General features: G+C 37.7%; 1 protein-coding gene across 3 annotated transcripts in view; it reads left to right on the top strand.

The window, feature by feature from the left end:
* CSTF3 (cleavage stimulation factor subunit 3) overlaps positions 1-24744 on the top strand; it is a 41629-nt gene that overhangs the window by 14285 nt on the left and 2600 nt on the right. For 2 of the 3 annotated variants that reach the window (XM_071762112.1, XM_071762111.1), the window contains exons 4-17: positions 12475-12507; positions 12891-12988; positions 13605-13671; positions 13768-13802; positions 13908-14034; positions 16690-16767; positions 17376-17538; positions 18070-18179; positions 18591-18707; positions 19813-19887; positions 20783-20926; positions 21023-21125; positions 22021-22090; positions 23383-23578. In XM_071762112.1, coding sequence (XP_071618213.1) covers positions 12475-12507; positions 12891-12988; positions 13605-13671; positions 13768-13802; positions 13908-14034; positions 16690-16767; positions 17376-17538; positions 18070-18179; positions 18591-18707; positions 19813-19887; positions 20783-20926; positions 21023-21125; positions 22021-22090; positions 23383-23578 — 1416 coding nt within the window. The remainder of the gene's footprint in view (positions 1-12474; positions 12508-12890; positions 12989-13604; positions 13672-13767; positions 13803-13907; positions 14035-16689; positions 16768-17375; positions 17539-18069; positions 18180-18590; positions 18708-19812; positions 19888-20782; positions 20927-21022; positions 21126-22020; positions 22091-23382; positions 23579-24744) is intronic. The other variant, XM_071762113.1, reaches the window with a different exon arrangement.

Raw genomic sequence — 24744 nt, 5'->3', positions numbered from 1 at the left:
GACTTCTGCAGTGAAGTGTCATAACCTAATACACTAAGCTTTGGCATTTTCTTACATAAAACAAAAGTGAGAGGAAATTAGGTGTGTTTGTGCATAACTGTACTGTGCATACTGCACAGATCATATTCACAGGTTTTGTGGCACATTGTATACATGTAGTTAACTACACATGAGATCTCACAGTGATTGCAATCTGGGAATCATATTGGGATTTAACTAATTTGGTAGTAACAAATGTTCATAATGTTAGAGCATTTTCAAGGTTTATTGAACTGTGGCATCAGAAATATTTCTGTTTAAGGATAGGCATTTTAAGTAGAAAGATGTTCTATTTAGATTTACTCTGTGGACAGTTCTCAGTAATACAGCTGTAGGGTGGAATATGTTCACATCTTGAGACTGTATTATTTTATAGAACTCCTAACCTGAAGAGTAAACATTTTGTCTGGGTCTGAACCCTTAAAAGCAGATTGTACTGAGCTGTGTGACAGGGTCCAGTGAGCACACGTTGCTGATTTATGAGCAGATCCTGTTAACAAAAGTCTTGCAGACTGATTGCTGGGCTAAAGGCTTTCAGAGCTTTAACAGCTTCAGTTTACTCTGAAAGGAGAGCTAGAAGTACTGGTATGCTGAGGGAGTTTGGTGATTTCACTCATGTTTTCATGTTCACTGTTTCAGCAAAACAGAGAGCTTCTGCATGTATGTAAATTGTGTAGGCTTTATCATTGTTAATTCAAACTGTTCCTCAGAATCAAATAATTTGAAAAGTAGTGTGATGGAGGGTCAGCTGTCTCACCTCATCTGATTCCTGCAGTCTGACTGTATAAGACATGAATTTCTAATGAGGGTATCTTACCTTCTCCAGTTCCTCATGGAGGTTTGAATTAGTACATGAAATAGGGAATAAGAAATAACCAATGTGTGAAACTGGAAAGGAAAATTAGTGTACCCCCTTTGAAGTGGTAACCCATGACCAATGCAGAACAAACTCATTACTATAAAAACTGATATTTCTGTGTTGGTTTATGTGAGAATGACTATTTTAAAAATACTTTGCAAGTCATGCATTTCAACTAGCAAGATAACTTGCAAAATGATGAAGATAAAACTAATTTCGTTGTATCATGCAGGAGCTTGAGGTGCCAGAAGTTCTCCCATTGATGTTTTGTTATTGTAGAGAATAGAATTATGGTAATTTAATACATGTAAACTTTCATCTGCTTTAAAATGTTATGCACTTTTACTAACATGCAATTCATGTAAGTTGGAGATAAGTAATAGTAAGTTCACAGAAAATTGCTTTTGTAACACATCTTGCTGGTGGAAGTTGAGCTTGCAGCTTTCCTTCCCTCAGCTATGACCATGGACCTCTCTCTTCAGACTTTCCATAAACATTTGCAGTAATTAAAAATTTTAGGACAACCAGTATGCTTTGAATGTCTGCCTCAGTAATCTGGCAGTGCTGACAAGTTTAGACATGAAGAAAGATTTCCTTCATACCAAATTAGAATGGCAAGCCTTGTACCAAGAGCCTTAGTCTGGTGGTTTTACTAGGGGAATTTCTTCATTCTCGCACTGACTGTAGCTTTGGGAATTATAAATTCTGTCTTAATTGTAAAATTGTACTTGAAATGCTTGTTCCATGGTGATGATGACTGATCATTATATAAAAAATAACAAAGTACAGTAAATTTCTAAGTATGTAGAGTTTCAGAGGGACTGGTCTTAAGTAGGCTGGGATAAATCTTTAAAAGGACAGGTAGATACCCTTGACATTCTTACTAGCTACTTAGGTGGGTTTTTTTCAGGAAAATGCACTCTAAATAGTCCCCACTGTATTAATTGTTGGTTGCAAATTACCTGAAAAAACACTGTGTCTGCAAACTAAAATGTTTAATACAGAGCAGTGTTCCCAGCCCTACTCCATGCCCTAAAGAAAAGAATTGCTGCCCTGGTAAGTATGTTACTTGCCCATTATTGTTGCCCACTATCTGGCCTTGGTCAGGGAGATGTTCTTAATGTGTTTATGTCTGCTGAAATTCTGCACAGTAGTGCTTTAGCAGAATGGAAAATATAAGTAGTCTTTTGAAATGTCAGAATATTCTATAATATCTTGCCCATTATAAAATCTCAGTGCTGGTAATCCTGAGCATGAAACTGACCACAGTTTAGTTAAAGGATAAAACTTTAATTTCTCCATATACGATGTGACAAAACATAATTCAGGCTTAAGAAAAAAACAATTTAAGATTGGTATTTTAAAATTATATCTCACATGGCTTTTTTTGTTTATGTTGAAGATGATTATTAAAGTAGAAGTGCTGTGAAAATTTAAAATTAGCTGACAAATTAATTCAGCAGAAATATTTTTCTAGCACTAAGCAGATGGAGGTAAGTTTCTCTTTTCATAATGCCAGTTTCTGCTGCTCTTGCTGCTAGTCTTAGCTGTTAAAATAATTACTATTGCATAATAAATCTCACCTATTTACAAAAAAAGTCACAAAGCTAAGTATTATGTTTGTCACTTTATTGATGTTTCTCAAGTTCAGATTTAGCCCCAGAACTTTTTCTTTTCCATTTGCAGAAATTCTAAAACTAAGATTTTAAAACTTTTTTGAATTTACTTATGAGAAAAACAGAAGTGTTTCTAAATAAGATAATTGTTGATCTTTGGTCTGAATTGACTGAAGACACTACTGATGAGAGGGTATCATCAGTCTGCATGACAGAGCAGTCTATCATTCCTTTAAAAGCTTTATAGTCAAACATTTTTAATTTTTCTTAGAGTGTACTTCTGTGACTCCAGGTAGAAAACAATGACCAACAGTTGAGTTGCTCTGACTGTCAAATTCAGTTGGATTATCTGTGCTTTGCCCTTCTTCCAGGCTGGCAGAGTTGCTAAAAACTTTCCTAGACTTCCATCTTTTTCACCTTTGTGAGCAGTTTTTCTGCTGTGACCCATAAATAAGGTCAGTTCTCTGCTCCAGCTCTGGCTTATTCAGTGGTTCATGGAGGTTTTGTGGTGCTTCTCCATGTTGCTGAATCCTCAGACTGGACTTTCAAGCACGCTGCTTCACCATGATGACTCCAAAACCAACTCAAGCACTTTTCATCTTCCAATGCTAGGCTAAAGTTTGCTTGTGGGGATATCCATGCCTTTTCTTGAGAACCTTCCTTACCTTGCTGTGTGAGCTGCATCTTCTCAATTTAGGTAGTTTACATTATAGTTACAGTTCTTTACAGTTCTATTTTAATACTTAAAAACTATCTGCCAGTGATAGAGATTATCAGTAAGCCTCCCGTGTTAGAAATTGCTCTTACAGGTGGTGGTTTGTTATTGTGTACTTGGTATCTTTACATCACACTAAATAATACTCTTGGCATCCTAGTGTACAGCATCCAGTCATAACAAAAGAGAACTATCTTAGTATTTCTGAGATCCTGTGTGTGCTTCTGTGCAATTTAAATGCAAGAAGTCAGCTGGGAGCCTGCAGAGCTTGAAACTGGCAGACAAAAACCCCCTATACTTGTACAGTGTTTTAAGTGAGGAAAGCAGCATAGCATTTAAATATTCTGAAAAACCTTTTTTTTTTAATGTACTGAGCAGTCAGATTAGCAAAGAGAAATTCAAGTATTCTGAAAACAGAGGCCCCAGGGTAGTTGTGCAGAGTCTGCACATAAATGTTTTTTGGATCGAGGCTTTAACTAAGGATTTGCATTGCTCATGTGGTTTCAGATTGGGCTGTCTAATTGCTCCAGACTTGGTAACTTGGTATTAAAAAGACCCTGAAGTAGAATTCGTAGGTTGAACGAAAGTATTAGTTCTGAATGCTACTTTTATAGTGAATTTTGTTTCCTCTTCATTGCCCAAAGACAGTAATCTGGCACTTAGTTCTGTAATTGACTTCTAAAATACAGTCTTTCTTTTTTTTAACATTATAGATGAGACTTTTAAGTAGCTAAAGTTAAGAATGCACTCAGAAAGGAAACAGTAGAGCATGTTCTTGATTTCTAGCAGACATATGCCAGATTTTTGATTAAGCAGCTGCCTGTATTTGAAAAATACACAAATTCCCTGAGCCTCAGCTGGAGTGTGGCTTAGCTGTAGAACAAAACCAGCTCACTCATTAGGTTAATCTTAGATCTCTGAGGCAGTTTATTTTCCCAGTTTAGTAAACGTCTGGGAAAAGAAATGTTTCTTAGTGATTTTGTAGGAAATCCATGGCAAAGCCAGGACCCACATCCCTTCCTTATAGAATTATTTTTATAGCATGGCACTTCAAGTGCACTTAGTTTGAATTTAGTAAGGTTTATTTTGTAATGCAGTAAGTATTTTGTCAGCTGCAAATTTATGCAGGGATGTGGTTGCAGGGAGTTATTTGTGCCTGAGCATTATTCTCCAAAATTAACTTTTAGGTAGCTGATTCTTGTTTTCCTGTGATGAGATGACTCTTCTGTGGTCAAACATTAGAGCCCCTGGGCATCTTTGGAGACTTAAGATCAATCTGATGGGTTGAAAACCATTCTTCAGGCCATTTCTGCAACAAATTATTGGAAGATTGCCTTTTACATTCAAGCCATGGAGACAAAACATCAAGAAAATTTGTCCTCAGCTGACAGGCCAAGCAATTCTTATGCTGATATTGTAACAGTCAGAAGATTGTGCTGTGTGAGACAACTTCATCTCCTAGTGCCATTTTTTACTCTTTGAAGAATTTATGCTTCTTTTTCTTAGGAAAACTACTTGTTTGGCTATCTTTATTTTGGAGAGGGCTTTTATTAGGCCAGGTCCACTCTGTAAAATGGAAGACATTAGTGCATGATCTCTGAATGAATTTGACCACTCAAAAGAGCAGAAGTTATTTTTGGTCCTAAATTTCTTCATCTTCCATACAAAAATTAGTATTATTTGGTAACTGCTACAAAAATGAGTCCTCTGATAAATAATTTACAGTGTGAAACAACTATGGTTATCAGATTTATACTTTTCTCCATTTTGATGCTAGCATATTTGAAAAGAATACATTCAAAAGTGTAGGCAAGCAACAACTGTAGTGAGAAGTCATTAAACTCTAAACCTTGTGGGGAGCTTAATGCCCCCTAAAATGTCCCATTTTCCCCAGCTGTATCATCAAAATAAATAGAAAACCATCACTTTGTTGGAAATTTTGGTTTACTTTTTCTGAGACATCTTAAATTAGATCTTAGAACATTTTAAGGTGCAAGATCATTTTAATGTGCAAGGTATAATAAAATAACTGGCTTTTTTTTTTTTTTTTTAATAGTAATACCTAATCAAGCTTTGGTTACAGGGTTAGTGCCTTGCTAGTGGTGGTTGCAGACTGCAGTGTGTCTGTGCTCCTCAGTCTGGCAGCCATGAGTAAAATACTGGAACCTAAATAAACCTGACTGCTTATGATGTGCAGTTGAGGTAGACAACTGGTGTAATTTATCTGAGATTACAAATTGCTGATCTCTTGCCCAGTGCGATAGGCCAAGTACCTTTCTTTTATGCTTCCCTTATAGTTTAGCTTCTTTACTTCAGTGATCTGGCAAATAAATAAGAGAGCAAGTCTTTAGCTGATCTCATTCCATTTTGTCATGTTTAAAGATGCTATATATGACTTTTAGTCCTATGAATTTGTTTCTCAGATACTTGAACCAATATGAAATTAATGCTAGGCAAAAAAAGCACTGGTTTGTGAAATTATATACTTCATAATGACTGCAAAGGATATCAGTAGATCTCTTAATGATCTCAACACTTTTAAAACTTCACTGCTTCTGTAATATACAAAATACACTGAGAATTGCAGTGTGTAGGAAGAATAAAAACTCTTTAAGTCTGGAATGAAGCAAGGTAGTTTGTGTGAATGTGAGGTGATGGTTTCTGCTGTGGTTTAAAGTGAGTGTGAAATTGAAGAGGAAATTAGAAGCCACAGGGTATTTTGAAAATTGACTTTTTATTAAAATGAGATCTGCAGACAAATTGAGAATCTAGGTATGAAGTTGATTCTGGCTAGAAAGTGGCAAATAGGAGGATAGTTAGCATTTGTAAATTACTGCATCCAGTTAATAGTACATTAGATTTTATAATGGGCAAACTGCCCAAATGCAAAAGGTAATGACTTTCCTGATTTGGAGAAAGTGTTGAAGAATGAGTACCACAGATAAAGATGTCTTGTACAACAGAAAGCCATAAATACCAAAGAAGCAAAGAACACTGGATTATCTCCCATTATTTGGAAAAATGAGAGGAGTAGGTAGCTTGGATTTCACAATCACAAGCATAAATCTAGATGCTGTTACAGAAAACACACTTGTATGTGGCAAGACCTTAATGCCTGAGACAAGTTCTTGTTTTCTTGCAAAAAGTGAACAAAAGATAATATGGGAGCAAAATTTCTATTAATTTTTTTTTTTTTAAAGTAATCTAGGGATAGTGTAGGCTGGTCTTTGTGCTTTTTGGTTATCTACTGAACATGATATGACTGCAAACAGAAGGTGCTTATTGAAGAAGTCTTGTGGTTTATTGATTTTTAAATTGGCACCTGAGAACTGTGTAGAATAAGGAAAACCAATTTGTGGGGGAAAGTAAGTATTAATTATATACCTAATATCAAACACTGTTGGAAATTGCTGTCTTAAAGCACTTGTAGAGGAAATGTAATGTTGCTCTGTCTTACAAGTATCATTTCACAATTTCTTTGTTTCCTCTCTTTTCTGCAAGGACTTCTGCTGAGAGCTGCTCCCTCACCACACCCAGGCAGGAGCAGATGGGTTCCTCTCTTTCCCAAACTTCCAGATAAATCTAGTTCTGTGCTCACAGTCTTGGAAATAGTCTTTTCAAGACTTCAGTCACACACTTTTATTTTTATTTTTTATTTTTACAGTTAGTCATTAGCTGACCAGTAAGAGCCTGTTGTCATATTTATATATGTAGGATATGCAAAGTTACAGTTCCTGTTCTTTAGCTTAAACAATTAGTTACTGAAAAGTTGATTAATGCTTGAATACTGCAAGGAAATTTGAAGTACATCTACAAATATCTAAATATAAATGTAAATACAAGATAGTTTATATAGTAGGCCACTATTTAATCAGGAAACAATTGTGAAACCTAAAAGATGGTTGTGATTAGGAAACAGACTGCAAAATGGTGCCTTTCACTTGGCAGCTTCTATGAGGCAACAGTAACTTTACCCTGTAAGGATATTATTTTTCTAGTGATGATATATCTGGTGGAAAAAACACCATTTTAAAATTTTTATGAGATGCCATGGTTGGGGAAGCTCTAGAAATAATACATGTAGTTGTAGTTGGAGGCATTTCGTTTAGAATAATTTTGAAGAATTTTTCAAATCTCATTGTATGGCAGACTTTGAAATTGAGACACGTAACTGTGAATGTGAAAAATTATGCCATACTGAATGAAAATACTTTGAATGTCATCCTCTTATATTTTGAGAAAATTAGTTTTCCCATACTCAGTGTACTGTAATATCTATACCAGGCTGTCTTTACTAATAATAGCAAGATAAAAGCTATCTTTTCACAAGGAACATTAAAACTCTGACTGAAAACTGCAGAAATAGCAAATCATTCGATCCTTATCTGGTTCAAATTGTAGTAAAATGATATATTACAGAAATTACATCTGCAATTACATGCAAGTGTTCTTAAACAAAGAATTTAATCTGTTAAAACTTGGTATGTCTTGCATAAATGAAATACATACTTTTTTTCAGTGTACATGCATACATCTAGTTATCTAGGCAGTTATAATCCAGTCTCCTTGGGTTAATGACCACTACTGCTCGTCCTGCAATTCACCTGCTTTTCATGTACTTGAACAGAGCTTGGTTTGCTGTTTGCAAAAGTCATTGATGTTATTTGACCTGTAGGGAAATGAGTTTGTCCTGTTAAGTTGTCCTGCTATTAGTCACTGACTGGAAACCTCAGCAAATAGCAAAGGACTGAATGTGCTAAAGAAAGAATTAGCATGTTGGACTTTCTTCTTCCTTTTCAAAGTACATTTTTTGGGGGCAGTCTGACAAGTTTGGACTGCTATTGTCCAAGTAGTATTTATTCTGCAAATAAAGTGGGAACATTTCTCCAGCCAATCCTAACTTATATCTTGGGAACAAGTAGAGAAATGTAAATGTGTTTTATTGCACCTACAGCTACATATATTTATACACACACCTATATATACCTGTACTAGTAGAGACCCCAAATGACATCCCATTGGGCTTGACAGTTGGCATTTGTGTGGTCAACCCAAGTGGATTCAGTGATGATAAACTTTGTGTAGCCTGATTTTATTTTTAAAATGTTAACTTTTTACTTACCTAAGACCTAGTAATCTAGCTGTGTGAATGAATTGAGGCCTTTAACAGTGAGCTGTCTTCAGTTAATAAACAAAATCAGTACTTCAAAGATAGACATGTATGCTCTGGTTGTACTTCTGTACTCTGAAACATATGTTCTGTATGTGTTGTTACTTTTTTTGTGTTTGCTTTTGTGTGTGTGTGTGTTTATTTTTGTTTTGTTTTTGTTTGTGTTTTTAAACCACATTAAAGGTGTTGCATACACTATAATATTTGTAATGAAATTAGATTTTGGGAAATAGTCATTCTAAAAATACCAGCCACTGTGAATTAAATCCTAGGAAAGTTAATGCTGGCACTGCTGTGGTGTTTCTCAGCACTGTGATCTCTCATTACCTGATGCTGTCTGCCAGTGGTGCACAGAGTTTCTCTTCAAGTCCCTCTTCCAAAAGAAGTTCCAAACATTGTTGGAGATCAGCACAAGGGCAGTGGGAAAGGAAGAGGGTTTACCTCACCCAAGAGAGAGCTGAAGGCAATGGATAAGGGAACATTTTTTTTATGCTTGAGGAAATATTTTTTTTCCTTGAAAGATAACCACTGAAAAAGGAGAGGTAGTTGAGATACAGAAATAGATGAGGCCCAGAAGCAGGAAAAGCCATGTACTGACCTTGCTTCCTTAGGAGCTTGGTCAAATCAGAAAAACACTGAAAGGTTAAAATAAAATAAGCAAACTTTCTAGGTTTGTGTTGTAAGTTTCCAGACAGCTGCAAGTCGTCTTATATCTTTAGATGAGTAAAACCATATTTTTTGCATTATCATAAATGATACATAAGTATTTTAACAAGTCTGTTAAAAAGGGTGAACTGCAATGTAATTTATGGATTAAACTTTGTCCTTGAATGTTTTTGAAGCTTGTTATTGGGAAGCATGTTCTATTCTGGGAAGAAGTTTGACCCTGTTATTATAAATTATTCTTTGACAAATCCAATATAGTAGTGACTTAGATTTCCCATTGAAGCACCAAAATAAAAGTTACTCTGTCTGCAAAACAGGTGGAATTTCCTGTTGCTGCAGGCAAAAAAAAACAAGGTCAGATGTGGTTTACTACAGGAATGTCCAAGACTGGTCAGACTAGGTGGCTTTTGTATACTCTGAAGGATGCAGGGCAGATCTTCATATACAGCAGTTTTACCTTCTAATGACAATACACCTAAGCTCATTCTGTAGGTGGTGGAGACACCCCCATGGGGGAATTTACCTCGTTGATTAAAGCAATTGGAACAGGATTATAGGCAGTGTTAGAAATTGAAGGATAATCTGTTGTAAAGATCAGGAGTTCACTTTGTTATATTTCTCTTTAAGGACAAAGACATAGTATTAATGTCAATCCTTAAATGCCTGTCCATGCCTCATCTCTGCTTGTCCCTGTGTCTGTAATAGGAAAAACAAGACCTGGAGAGGGACCTGGGATCTGTGCCCTCTCTGGTGATGGGCTTTCCCCATCCCTGTGCCAGAGCTTCCTGCTTGGGAATGGGGAGCCAAGAAACACCTCTGGCTCAGGGGGCTTGGCAAAAATTCTCAGTGAGACACCCAGTAAGAATTGGCCAATACTGCTTTTTCTTTTCCGTTATTTCTAACAAATCCTGCCAATCTCCAACTTCTTAACTTCATTGGTACCAAGATTTCTGAATTTTCAGAATTTTCAGGTATCAGTATCAAACCACTTGCATGTGTTCAATGAACTGGACTTAGGTCCAGATATGAACAGATACTTTTCATAGACCTTGTAGAAGGCATTTTGCTCTTTGAGTCATAAGACATGCAAATAAAGAATATAGCTTTCTTTTTATTAGCAAAATAGTTTACTTTTCAAGGTCTTTGGTTATTGAAAATACATGTAGTCTCACTGCTCAGTACTCCTTGTGCTCTGTCTTTTTGCTGGTGCTGGGTGCCAGGGGTACAACATGGTAATAAAACTGTTCTAGTGAACCATGAAGTGGGATTACTGTGTGCTCCCTTGGTGCTGCACACAATTACTGAGGTCAGTCTGGATCACAGACACTGAGCAACGTTTGTCATTGGGCCTTTGTGTGACAAGGGACAGGGAGATGTGTTAAGCAGGCAGAGAGCATTCACAGCCCTGCCTGCTACATCTGAGAATTGTTGTTGGTACAGTAACTCAAGGTGGATGTGCAAAATATTTTTACATGGCTGATCCTGGAAGGCACATTAATATTTTCCCTGCTTGCTTATACCCTGTCGTTCAGAGTTTTTAAAAGTGTTTTTTGGTCCTGTTCTTGAATTAACTACAAGGTTGTGCCTTCTGTCAGGGGCAAAACCATGAATTAATTTTACTGAATTTTCACCAGAAAAAGTATTTATACTCTCTCCTTGGGATTCACTCTTTCTATTTATTTATTTATTTTAATAAGTTTCTGTTTTTATAATTGAAGATTTTACTTGAAAAAGTTCAATGAGAAAAAAAGTGTAGGAAGCTGTGTTTTGTGCTAGACATGTAAACCAAGATTCATTTTGTCTTTTCCACTGAAGATAAAAGGAGTCTGCAGGGGGGTGGCAGGCATAGGCTGAGAGCTCTTGCTTGTTTGTGATTAAGAACCCTTTTCATCATATTCTGTGTTGAGAAATCCAGGAAGTTGCTCTTGCTGTCAAAAAGTATGAAGTAAAATGGGAGATGTCTTTTTTTTGGACTACATGGTAGAGGAGAAATTTAAAATACAAGACTCCTTAATTTGTGTCCACAAAAGACTTCTGTCTAAATAGCCCTACAGTTATTATAAGTTCTTTTTAAAGGTTGAAAGATTGTGCTCATCTCACAAAAAGCTGTGAGATGGTAGTAGTAGGATATTTACCTGTAGCTTGGGGTGTGTTGGGTGTGTGTATCTTAGAGCAGAGGTTAGAGGTGGTGTCTGTATCACAGACGTTCCACCTCCTGTTTTGTTTTAGCTGTGTTATCCCAGAGCAGTGGTATTTCTGTAAACAGTTATTTCTCTGGCCAGCTATCTTTTCACTGAATAGTTTGAACAGAAAGATGCTGTGAAAACTGTGTGTGCAATGTGTAATAACTGCAGTCTTTGATTTTTGTGTAATCATTTGGACCTGGCTGGGCTATTGCTCCAGTTTGAAAGTGGTGTGGACACAGGGGTCTGGTCTATCATGTGTGCCATTAAAGTTTTTTGCAAGACTTGTTTGAATTATTGAATTAATATCTGGTACAAAAGCGTTTGCCTACTGTTTGCCTACTGCTGTGTTTCCTGGGGAAAAGGAAAGGCTTTCAGAGCTGCTCTTGTTTTTCACATACACACAAACACACAGAAAGGGTTGTGAGTCCCCTAAATAAATGAATATAAATGAGATTTAAAAGGGATGTTTGATACTTAAAAAATATCCAATACAGCAAAACAAATCCTAATTTCATTAAAGACTCTTTATTTCAGTCCAGATAAGCATCTTCTAGAGTCACTGTAGATTTTCATTGTTTCTTCAAGGTGTGCCTCTACAGGTTGCCTATTATGTTAATGTTAACTGGAGCTAATAAATAAATGAAGGGGAGCAGTCTGCCATCAACATCTGTCTCATGGTTTCCATGTCCTGAATGGAAGGCAACCTCTTACTTCAAGACTAGATTTCCCCCTCTGCCCCTGTGGGGTGCCTGTTCTCTATGGTTTATCACTCCCTTTACTCAGTATCAGGTTATGGCACAGTGTGCTTTGAGAAATAAATATTTGAATCTAATATATTTATTTGTACATATGATACTCTATTTTGAATTTACTAAATCCTGATTTGGAGGCTTTGATGCCTAAGTCAATATATGAGCTAAGGGAACAGGGTACCTTAAAGAGCTGAAGTGTCCAGACTAGGCTATAGAAAGGCAACTTTGCATACTGATACCTAAATTTTGGCCCTTGTGAAAAATAGAAAAACCTCAACGCTAATTTTGAGCTAAGCAAAGTAAATTATATTTGTATGTTTAATTATGTTTTGCAACACTATGTGGTTACAATGTAATTAGTTTAGGCAGCCAAAGTACAAGCTGGAATGCTATAGGACTGTATGAAGAATATATTCCTACTATTCTAAAATAGTTTCTTAAGTGATTTGTTTTTTTTCTGCTTCCCTATAGATTAAAGCAAAAAATTATGACAAAGTGGAAAAGGTGAGTCCTATCAATATACATAAAATATAATCATAACAACTATATTGTGATTAGGGTAAAGCAGATTGAGAAGAACTATAGTTGTCATTAAAATATGCTATTCAAAACACAGATAAAAATTATCACTAAAGTCAATTTGACATTGCTACCAAGCTGTAATCAGTAAAGAGTGCAGAGGAATTTGTCTGCCTAACTCTTTATCTCCAATGTTTAGCATTGGAGATGCTTCGATCACAAAGGAAAAGTAGTTTAAATTATTCTTTTTTAAAAAATCTCAGTCATAATTACAAAGTTTATTTTAATTCATACTGCATAGCTTTAAAAGCAGAAACATAATTTCTGTATCTGGAATCGTGACCACATCTTCTTGATGTATTGAACAGTTATTTCAGAGATGCCTTATGAAGGTTTTGCACATTGATTTATGGAAATGCTACCTCTCCTATGTACGAGAAACCAAGGGGAAGCTACCTAGCTACAAGTAAGTTAACAGAGTTCCTCTGAATTATTCCAGTTTTATGGTGAAGCTCTTGATTTTTTTACTAGGGGGTGGGAAGGAAGTTGGGTGACGAACCTGCCTGGGGTTTTAAATTTGGGTAAAAATACTTAGAACTTGGGTGGATAAGAAATCACATGAAAGATTTTGTCCAGTTTGCACACAGAGGAGCTACTCCTAATTGCCCCAGCCTTTTGATGTTGCTGGAGAGTTACAAAAAGGCTTGGGAAGTTCTAGGGGAAAAAAAAAAAAGTCATGGGTACATCTGTCCACTAAGAAGATACAGAGAGCAGTTGTTTTCTTTCTTCTCAACTTCAGTGCACATGATACATATGGATATCTGCTTACTTATGGAGGGGGCTAGAGTGTTTGTCACCAATGGATTTAAATGATTTTCTTTAAAAATAAACAAACAAAACCCTAAATGCAGAATTTAAAGCTGTCTGAATGCCAATTTTTTCACTCTCAGCTGCTGAATGATACTTTTCATACCTCATGTTTGTTTAGATTTGCTTCATAAAAGAACACTCTTAAATAAAGATTTTTAAAAAAAATACTAAAGACTTGCTCTATGGTCTTTGTGGTTTGTTTTTTTCCTCAGAGAAAAAATGGCTCAGGCATATGATTTTGCTCTGGATAAGATTGGCATGGAAATCATGTCATACCAGGTATGTTTTTTTATCAAAAAAAACTTTTTTTTTTTACATTATAAGAAGTACAGTTAAACATTGGTTTCATTATATGTAATATTTTTTCTCACATAGATCTGGGTGGATTACATCAATTTTTTGAAGGGCGTGTAAGTACCTTAAAAGAATTTTTTAAGCTTAGTTAATGTCATGTTGATGTTCATGCCAGTTATGATCTGTAACAGCTGACATTGATCTCTCTCCCCACTGTTTAGAGAAGCTGTAGGATCTTATGCAGAAAACCAGAGGATAACAGCTGTCCGTAGGGTTTACCAGCGTGGTTGTGTGAATCCAATGATAAACATAGAACAGCTCTGGAGAGATTATAACAAATACGAAGAGGTAACCAAGAACATTAAATTTATTTGTTACATTTGACCATATAATTAAGTATCCTGCCAAAACTGTATCCATTAAATAATTCTGTGTAAAAGAGATGACCAGCTGCATAAATATGTTTTGCCTATGTAGTGAGTACCAAAATCTGTGGCAAAACTGTACAGGTACTGGAATGATAACTATTTTTTATTTTAAAGAATTTCTTTAGGATAAATTTAAATGTCCCATTTCCCAGTTGGCCCAGTAGAATTGCTAGTGGATTAGAAATCACTGGTATCAGTGTTGGAGAATATATCTGATAGAAGCTAGAGCAGATCAGCTGGCAATGAGGTCTTTCTTCCCCAAGGAGGCACTCCCCTCCTTTTGGTCAGAGATGAACAGGGTGAAATGGCAGTCAGCTATGATGGTTGGGACTTCCCAGCAGTTTTATGTACGTTTGTCTCAAGTACATATAAAATGTTCCTCACCACCCTTCACTCAAAGCTATTAGCATCATCAAAGCATCAGTTCAGGTGAGTGTGCAACCACCCCCTCTTCAGCAAGCATAACCTGAACTTATTGACCTTGCAGGTTAATTTGTAGCTACGCCTTTATAGTGTGTAAACAAGTTTGATAATGGCTTGCCCATCAGCAGAGGTGAGAATGCAGAACTGAGGGCAGTTCCCCTGGTGCTCAGCACCATCAAGCAGGGCTGCTCATTCAGTCCTCTCCCTTGCCCCTGAGGCTGCAGATGCTGGCATGCTGCAGGTCAGCTGTGCACTGAGCCAGGAAAAAGGGACCATCTATCTTTCCTTGTAGCTAATTAATGCAAGTTGTAGGGTTAGTGACCTGACATTAGTAAAGCCACTGTGCTTAGTCAGTGGGAGTACCTCCTGGCAACCCTAGCCACAAGAGTGTACTGCAGACCCTCATCATCCTGTTGGTATTCAGAGGGCTACCACAGCCTGCTGACCACCAGGAAAGGGACCCAGCAACACCCCTTCTCCTGCTTAGGAAAATACCCAGTACAACTTTTTTGTAAACCTCCTCTTTTCCTCCCACATAGCAGTCAAAGGCTGTCACTTCTGGTTCCTACTACTTCATTAATACACAGGGAAACTGTCAGAACAGTAGCTGAAGCTTGTCCTACAGTCATTCTGTACCTTCTGACTGACAGCTGTAACACAAGCCAGTGCCTTGGGCTGTTCAGAGCTGCTGGGAGCCAAAGGCCAGTGCTCTGCTTGGATGAGGGTTTCTGCACATCCCATTCTGGACACGCTAAGCCCAAGGAAAGGGCTGCTGTGTACAGGTGTCCTGGCACAGGGAAGGGAATGCTCCTCACCAGAAGAGCTCTTTGAGAGAGAAGTGATTCCCCGCATCAGTAACACAGAGGTCACCTGCAGGTCCTGCTCTGAAGGTTACTGGCTGACTGCTGCAACTGAAATACTCTCAGACTTCCCTTTAGTTCAGCTGGTAGCCACTGGGAAGCCCTACCAGCCTGTCAGTCACCAGTATCTTTAATTAAACAAATGGGCAGAAGTGTTAACACCCCAGAAAGACAGAGAAGTGACAGTCTTTGGCTGACAAAGCCACACAGCTGCACCTCACAAGGCTGGGAGTGCATGCTGGCAGAACATTGCTGCACCCTCAGCCGGGTCCTCAGTTAACTGGGACGTTGCTGGTTTTGTATGCTGAGTGGCCCAGACAGTACTGTGTAGGAAAATACCTACATGGGCCCAGACAGCCCATGCAGTATCTCACTTCTGTGATGAGACAGTACCTAGCTCAGGTATCTGTTTGAAATAGAACTCAAAGATTCATTCATCTTTCTCCCAGGTCCTGGCTGGCCACACCAGCAAAATTCACCCTGACACAGGCAGACAAAAGGGCAGTTGCCCTGCCATAAGAGCTGTTCTTTGAGATTTTGTTTGGGCCTGGGACCCTGTGACCTGGCCTGTGTTGCTGATGTTGAGATTTGGGTTGTACTTGGGGGCCTGGCTGCCCCAAATCCCCTGCTGCTCTTGCTCAGCAGCATGGTAGGGGTCTGCACATGTGTGGGGTCTTAGACAGGTGACACTCTGCAGTGACATGTCTCAAGTCTCTCATCTGACACAGGTACATGTATGACAGGGGGTGTATTGAATAAAACCTCTTGTAAAAGCTGTCCATTCCTCTGGGAACAGAGAGGGCTGAGCTTTGAGGTCAATCTCTATTACTCCTTGTCCAAGAAAATGCAGTTGCTCATGTGCTGCCTCAGTCTTCACCTGGTGAGCAGCAGCCAGCAGCTGGGCAGGAAGCTGGGACTCTGATTGAGCACCAGTCAGGATTTAAAATGAAAAATGTAAATCACAAATACAGTCTTCACTTTCTCTCCCAGCAGATTTATGTCAAGTTCACTGTATTTTTGAAAGCTGCAAGTGATTAAAAATATGAGGTGCTTTACATCAGTTGTTTTTCAGTAGTGACTTTATTCTCTGATAAGTAAAGTCTTGCCCATGCGTTTATTGGGAGAAGTGCATTATCTTTTGAGATCAGTATTGTAAAATAATTTTGTCCTTCCTTCTCACTTCTGCATCCCTTTCAAATTCTTCCCTGTGTAAAATGAGTATTCAGTACATAAGATTCAGTATTTCCAAATGAAGTTGCACATTCCCAACTCCCTTTTTCACCCTTCCCCAGGGCATCAATATTCACTTAGCTAAGAAGATGATCGAAGACAGGAGTAGAGATTATATGAATGCACGGCGTGTAGCAAAGGTACAACCTTCTGTTGACTTTTCTTTGTTCTATTTAATTCTACTACTGGCATTAAACTTGGCTATTATTTTTTAATAAAAGCCTATTAGACTTATAAGGTTGGTATGTTAAAATACAATAGTTTTATAGATTCATAGAATGGTTTGGGTTGGAAGGGACCTTTAGAGACCTTTAATGAGCGGGGGCATCTTCTATTAGACCAGATTGCTCAGGCCCTGTCCAACCTGAACTTGTATGTTGCCAGGGATGGGGCACCTACCACCTCTCGGGGCAAACCATGCTGGTGTTTCACTGCTCTCATTATAAAAAATTTATTTCTATCAAGCCTCAATTTACCCTCTTTTAGTTTAAAGCCATTACCCCTTGTCCAGTCACAGCAGATCTTGCTAGAGTTAATTTTGTTAATTTTGTCCCCTCTTTCTTACAAGCCCACTGAAGTGTTGGAAGGCTGCTATGAGGTCTCCCTGGAGCCTTCTCTTCTCCAGGCTGAACAGCCCCAACTCTCTCAGCCTATGTATAAAAGCATAAGTTTCAGGTTATAAAGCAGAACCTAAAACAAGCATCGAACAAGTTTAAATCTGCCGTTCAAAACCCTGCTTCTGTTTCAGGAATATGAGACAGTGATGAAAGGTCTGGACCGCAATGCTCCTTCTGTCCCCCCACAAAATACCCCCCAAGAGGCTCAGCAGGTAGACATGTGGAAGAAATACATCCAGTGGGAAAAGAGCAATCCCCTGCGTACAGAAGATCAAACTCTCATAACAAAAAGAGGTAATTAGATATTGTGCTAGGACATGGAGAATTGTATTCCTTAACTCCATTAATGCCCAAGACTGTAAGTAATGATGTGATTCAGGGGTCATTCAGGCAACGTGGTGAAGCAGAAGTTGATCAGGTTTCTTGAGTTATGAGCTACTATTCAGCTTTTGCCCAAGCCGAGCTGAAAGGAATACATGGATTTTGGGAGACAGTGGGCCACTGGGGAACAGTTGTGTGCTACTGAACTTCCATTGGAGGGCAGGAAATGGATCACAGCCTGATTTTATGGCTTGTGTTCTTGAATGAGTTCTACTGCTTTGTGGAGGAGGCAGCTTTTAGCTGCTCGTTATGATTCATGAGGCTCCTGGTAATATTAAAAGACCTGCAGTTCAAAGCCAGATAGTCAATTTGTGTTCAAAGCCAGATAGTGTTAATAATGTCTGATTTATTTGCTGGTTTTTGTATTCCATGCTTCTGTTGGTATTTGATGGTGCCATTTTGCTGATAATATACAAAGAGTATTTCTTACATTTTTCCTGCTAGTTATGTTTGCCTATGAGCAATGCCTGTTGGTTCTGGGACATCACCCAGATATCTGGTATGAAGCTGCACAGTACCTCGAGCAATCTAGTAAACTGCTAGCAGAAAAAGGGGTAAGCAAATTGTAATTTTTTTTTTCTTATTTCATTGCTTCATCGTGGTACTGTTAATTTTTCCTCAAATACTTAAGAACCAAGGAGGGGGGAATGAAAAATATCTAGTACCATAAGTTGTGTCACATTCAGAATTTTTTTAATTTTAAGAAAAAAACCATAATTGCATTTGAGATAAGAACAATGAAAAACTGTTTCAGTATTTGTCAGTTTTAGGACTGGGTTATGTTGTCTGGGGTTTTTTTTGGCCTGAATTTGCGATTCCTTAAGTATTGGGGAGATTATTATCTCTTTACTGGAGAACTGCATGGAAGTTCACTGGGACTTTTCACACACAGAAGATATTCCATAGATTGGCCTTCATTGTCACAGATGCTGAACAATTATATTATCATACTTATTTTGTAACAGGACATGAACAATGCTAAACTTTTCAGTGATGAGGCTGCTAATATTTATGAAAGAGCGATCAGCACTTTATTAAAGAAGAATATGCTTCTTTATTTTGCATATGCAGATTATGAAGAGGTGAGCAAAAATAGTGATGTACTGATGTTAAAACCCAAAGACATCTCCCTTCAGTGTCATTCATTTGAAATATAATGAGTACACAGACTTCTATAGAATTATCTTACTGATTCTTATTCATTGTTTCTGAGGCTGAGCTGAGAAAACAGAGGAAAAGCCCATGGTATGAGTTAACAACATTTTGAAAATCTATCTTTCCACTTAAATGTTGACTGTCTTTTTCAAATTATGATGAAGTTGAAAGGCTGATAGATTCATGTTTACCAGACCATCAGCTTCCTCACTTTTAAAGTGGGGATAAAGAACACCTTTCCTGCCTAAATCTGGGGTGTTTCATGTTTGTGTTTGCATGGCTGTGAGAGAAGATGGGGAGGCACCTAGACTGCAGAAGTCTCTTTACTGCCATATTGCACATGAGTAGTGCCCTGACAGTGGTTGAGTTCAGACATGAACCATCAGGAATAATGACTGTTTCTCACTGATCAGATGAGGACTTTGGAATCCTCTGCAGGATATATTTTATCCACTTACCATAACATGGAATAGTCTTTGCACAAAGATCCTGAAGACAACAGCAAAAAACCTCCTTTGCCCTTAAAAGAAAAAGTCTTCCTTGGCTTGCAGTGCAACTTCTTGTATCCCAAGTGTACTGGCAATTCAAATTGTTCAAGGTTGCACAATGTAACCTGAGGGGCTGCCTCTGGCAGGAACAGGATGGATCATTAGAAATGCAGAGGTTGGAGTGTGAAGAAGGTGATTTTCCTCTCTCTCTCTGCACATTACTTTTAGATGGAGGTAAAGGAGAGTGTTCTTATCCCAAACACCTACAACAGCAGCACTGCTGCAGTATTACCAAGTTAAAAAAAGACTTCAGAGACTTTTGAAAAGCATGTCTGTAAGCACTAGTGAGACATGAATGTGGGAGGTAATGTCTGCACAAGACAGAAAATAGCATCTTATATTAAAGGGCTGACATACATAGTGTTCAGCTGGGTGAAAAATGAAACAAAAAAAATAGTTTTTACTTCAGAGTGGTTTTTGCATTCTCACGGGTGATTTGTAATAGTATTACCAAGCAGTCTGTATTTCCTATTTATTTACCCAGAGTCGAATGAAGTATGAGAAAGTACACAGCATCTACAACCGACTCCTGGCTATTGAAGACATTGATCCCACTCTGGTAAGGTGATACTTAGTATTGAGTTTTTCACATTTGCATGGATAGTCACCTGAGTACACTCAAAGAATGGGAAAGTACTTGCAGGAGTTCATTGGATCACAAGAATGATTGAGCAGGTGGAGTACTGAGATGACAGAATTCAATTAAATTTTCAGCAAGGTTGATAATTATAGCCTTTAATCCACTTAGATGCACTAAACCACGTGCACTTTTCTCTGTCTTTTGTGGAGAGTTTCTTAAAACAAGCAATGAAGTTATAAGATATCAAAGATTTCATGATGAATAAGAATTGGTGTATGTTTTGCTGGCACAACTAAAATATCACTTTGCTTCCCCTGAACTGATTAAAAGCACTTTGCACTTGCCCATTGCTCTCTTTACACAAAGAACACTGTACTGTCTACACCTGGTTTGCAGTCCACCATATAAGTATTGAAGAATATTGCTGATTTGTATGTTGGATTGTATAATGTACAGTAAAATGCCTTTTCAGGTCTACTGACTGCATTGACTATAAGTTTTTTAGCCTTAGATTTCTTTATTGGAAAGGTACCATTTTTACAATAAGCCTCTAGTTCTCTGAAGGCACCAGCTTATGTGAATCACATCCATCTGCTCACCTCCCCTTCCTTGAAAAATCAACGTCTTAACTGTTGTAATTTCAGGGAATCAGTCTGGGGTACATTCCATTTTAAAAAGAAAAAAACCTACAAAAAGCTTTGCCTTAGTATTCATGGCAAAACAACATAGAAGCACAACACAATCATCTTCCTATTATGACTTAATTAGATGTGTTTTGTAAGTAGACATTATTTCAGTTATAGTCATAAGCTTTACTATATCCTAGTATTATTTGTTAGCACTGATACTATATAAATATTAATATGCACCTTAGGTTTATATCCAATATATGAAATTTGCAAGGAGAGCAGAAGGCATAAAATCTGGAAGAATGATATTTAAGAAAGCAAGAGAGGATACCCGGACCCGCCATCACGTCTATGTTACAGCAGCTTTAATGGAGTATTACTGTAGTAAGGTAAGCATAGATGCTTCTTTTGATACTACTGTCAAGAGGGTGTGTAGCTCACTGAAGCTGATAACTTTTTTTTTTTTTTTTTTGTAATGTTTGCAGGATAAATCTGTGGCCTTTAAAATTTTTGAGCTGGGGCTGAAAAAATACGGGGACATTCCAGAATATGTACTGGCATATATTGACTACCTTTCTCACCTCAATGGTAAGCTCTGACAGGGCTAATGAAGCATTAATGTGCCTTCCCTGGGAGTTTGTGTTCAGACCAAATTGTATTTTAATCTTAACTTGTCTTGAAGAGCAATGAAGCCTCTTCATAAAATTCTGCAATTAATTTGATAAAAAAACCTCAACCCTGCTGTGTTGTCCTTACTGAAGTTCCAGAAATTTAGTAACTTTAGATTTTGATTCTCTGGAACAAAGGAGAGTGAACTCCCAATTGCAGCCCACCTCTCACTGGCATTGCAGCAGTTTACAGCATCTGTTGTAACGTGCACAGCTGGAAGTACACTGAGAAATCCAAATCCCCTGGAAAGAGATGTGTAAGAGATTGGAATCAGCACGAGGAGCGATGGCTTAGTTGGTGCCTACTAGAATTAAACTTGTTTTCCCCAAATTGATGAGTGAAATACAAAAGCAATATCTCATTGTTCATTGGAAACCAGGCCTAGTAATTTTGGGAGGATTTCTGAAGAAATATATTAATATTGTCCTAATTTGAAAGGGAAGTAATTAATGGAAATTAAAAATAACCAAGTTATGCCATTATGATAATTAAAGAAAACAGAAAAAAACAGAGATGGTGTAGAGATGCCAACCAATAGTTGTGTTGTTATAAAAGAACAGTCTTAGGAACTGTTTGTTGCTATAAGCAAAAATAGATCTTCAAATAACAAATTCACTGTAGAATTTATCATCAGTAAAATTTTCTGTAGGGGTTCAGAATTTTTTTTCTACTTACTGAAATTCAAAACCTGCTATCAGAATGTCAGCCTTATATTTAATTCAATGTACGTATTTCTTTGAATAGACATGACTTTAAATTGTCTTTAATATACTTTACTCAGTGTGATCTTTCTTTTTTCTTTCTATTTTTAAAGAGGACAATAATACAAGAGTTTTGTTTGAACGTGTTTTAACTTCAGGGAGCCTTCCACCTGAGAAATCTGGGTATGTCTGCAAAAGCAGTTCCACTACACTAAAAAAAGATACATAACATCTTTCAACTACAAACATCCCAAAGAGATTAGAAAACTGAACAGCAGGACAAAATTAGGGTGCAGACGCTCCTTCTCCTCTTCATAATGTCTAAAATAGCAATAACTGTGACAGATAGATCAGAGTCCCTGTCCCTCTTGCAGTGAAATTCATTGATTTATTGGCTTTAAAGCCTCAGTGGCACAGGAGTGTTGAGGATGGAGTGAAAAATCCCTCTGTGCAGTAAGGATTCAATGGTTGGAGCAGGTGGGGTGACTGATGACATCTGCTGCTCACCAGAGGAGGGCTTTAGCTAGATGGGGAGAGGGGGCACTGGAACATCTTTCAGGAGCATTGTTATAGCAGGTGAGTCAGGAATTTATTAAGAAGAAAGTTGAATACCTCCCAGCCAACTGAAAATAAAATAGGGAAAGAATCAGAAAAGACTTGGATTAATCACCAACCACCACATTTTCTTTGCTACTTTTAAAAATTTATCTGGAAAAATGCTTATCAAACCCTTCGTGGTCCAAATATTGGCCATTATAATTCTGGTAGATATAGGCATCAAACTTAAGAAATCAGACATCTCACTGCTGTGAACATTTGTTCTGCACTTTAATTCTCATCTTTTGTGAGAAATATTTTTATGTCCAATTTAAAACTGATAAAAAGAACAAGAATTTAAAAGCTTAATCTTCTTCAAAGATGAACTCCAAAATGAAAATATGAAAATGAAATTTGGTCAGATGTTGCTTAGGTTAGAGATTTTCCAGAGAAACAAGCAGCAACAATGCAAATTTTGGGCAATGTAAAATTCTGAAGTGCTGCCTATTGTGTTTCAGGGGATTGCTCTTGCCTGCCAAGGTATGGCAGTTTGTGGAGGTGAAGTGAATCATGAGCTTTACTGAGAAATCCTTCACATACCAGAGCCAGAGTAAAATTCTGTGTAGCAGGATGAGTAAAATCTACTTCTGCACTTACACTGATGATAAAAGCTGACCTCAAATGCTGGTTACTTACCAGTAATCCTTTCCTTTCCATAAAAAAGTCCTTTACAGTCCACTAGATGGAATGCTTCTACAGAACTACAGAAGGCACTGGGACGTTAATACATGTTATAGGTTTATCTAAAGCAAGTAACAAAAATGGTCATGTCCTCCCAGATTTACCTCCTTTGAATCTCTCCTCTCATGTTTTTAATTGGATCATGATGGGTAAATTTTTCTCCTTCAGTCAAGTTCTATTTATTTGTTCTTTTACAGGGAAATCTGGGCTCGTTTTTTAGCTTTTGAAAGTAACATTGGTGATCTAGCTAGTATTCTGAAAGTTGAAAAACGGAGGTTTACAGCATTCAAGGAGGAATATGAGGGCAAAGAAACAGCTCTGCTGGTCGACAGGTATAAGTTCATGGATTTGTACCCTTGCTCTGCTAGTGAACTGAAGGCCCTTGGTTATAAGGTAAGTGGATAAGAACACTTCATTTTACTGTTACTCTTTTCTTTCCTGGCAAACTTAAGCAATTCCTTGTTTAGGACTTGCCTCTACTTCAGACTTAAACCTGAGCTCCATTAAAAACTAAAATTCTTCTGGAGGTTTGTTAAATCAGGTCATCTGTATGAAACATTGCTGGCTGCCCTTCAACTCCATGGGGCACAACGTGGTCACTTCATTGAGAACCATATCAGAACAAGCACCCAATGACTGCTGCAAATGGCTGAGGAAAATTTATCTACAGAAATCATTGGCTGCCTGCTTTTTATCCTATTGTTTATTATGGCTCAGGTGCTTTGGTGCTGCTATTCAGAATTAAAATAGCTCAGACACCTGTATTAGGTGGTCCTTCATCTTGTTTCTGGCCACATGTATTTTAACTACTACTTTAGTCAAGTGGAAGGCCATAACGTTGGAAAAACATTAGAACAGAATAATACATATATTTATTTATTAAGCATGGTGTAAAATAGGCTGCCAGAGAAGTAGAAACATCTCTGTTGGAGGAACTTCTGTTTCCCAATTGCATGAACAGGAAAGCCATTCATGGCTCAAAAACAGTGCCTCACCTTCCATTCATTTCTTGCACAAAGTAATTTTTGGAAAATACAGAAGTCATCCCAAGTTAGCAAGGCAGCTGAATTGCTGATCTTCACACACTGAATACTTCTAATGCCACCAGGAAAAAGTTATTTTGAAGTTAAAATGTGCTCATGGGAGAGTACGGCTTGATAAAATGCACGTGAGGTGGTGTGGAGCTGAGGTGATTCAGCCTTTGGGCTGATTTCTGTTGCTTGTAACATGCCAAAATATAATCCTGTCTGAACTGATGCTTTGCATGCCTGCTGACTGCCTTATGCTTTATTTCTTTTCCAGCTAAAGCAATCTAGGGAATGAAATGAGGGAGAAATGATAGTTGTGAAGGCCTAGTGCTCTGCACCTGTTCACCTAAATCTCTTTCACCATAAAACGAGCCACTCAAAAGTGACAAATATGGTCCCATTCACTGACAAAAACAAATGTTTCCACTCCCAGCTGGGACACTGCAGGACTAAAATGTTTGATGAAAACATGCAAGTTTTGCCCAGATGGTCTTCTAAGAGGACATCTGAAATGATAATGATGCAAAGTGA

The sequence above is a fragment of the Heliangelus exortis genome, chromosome 18 (assembly GCF_036169615.1).
Source record: "Heliangelus exortis chromosome 18, bHelExo1.hap1, whole genome shotgun sequence".
NCBI lineage: Eukaryota > Metazoa > Chordata > Aves > Apodiformes > Trochilidae > Heliangelus > Heliangelus exortis.
Note: the sequence above shows the minus strand (reverse complement) of the source record. Positions and strands in the feature narration are given on the sequence as shown.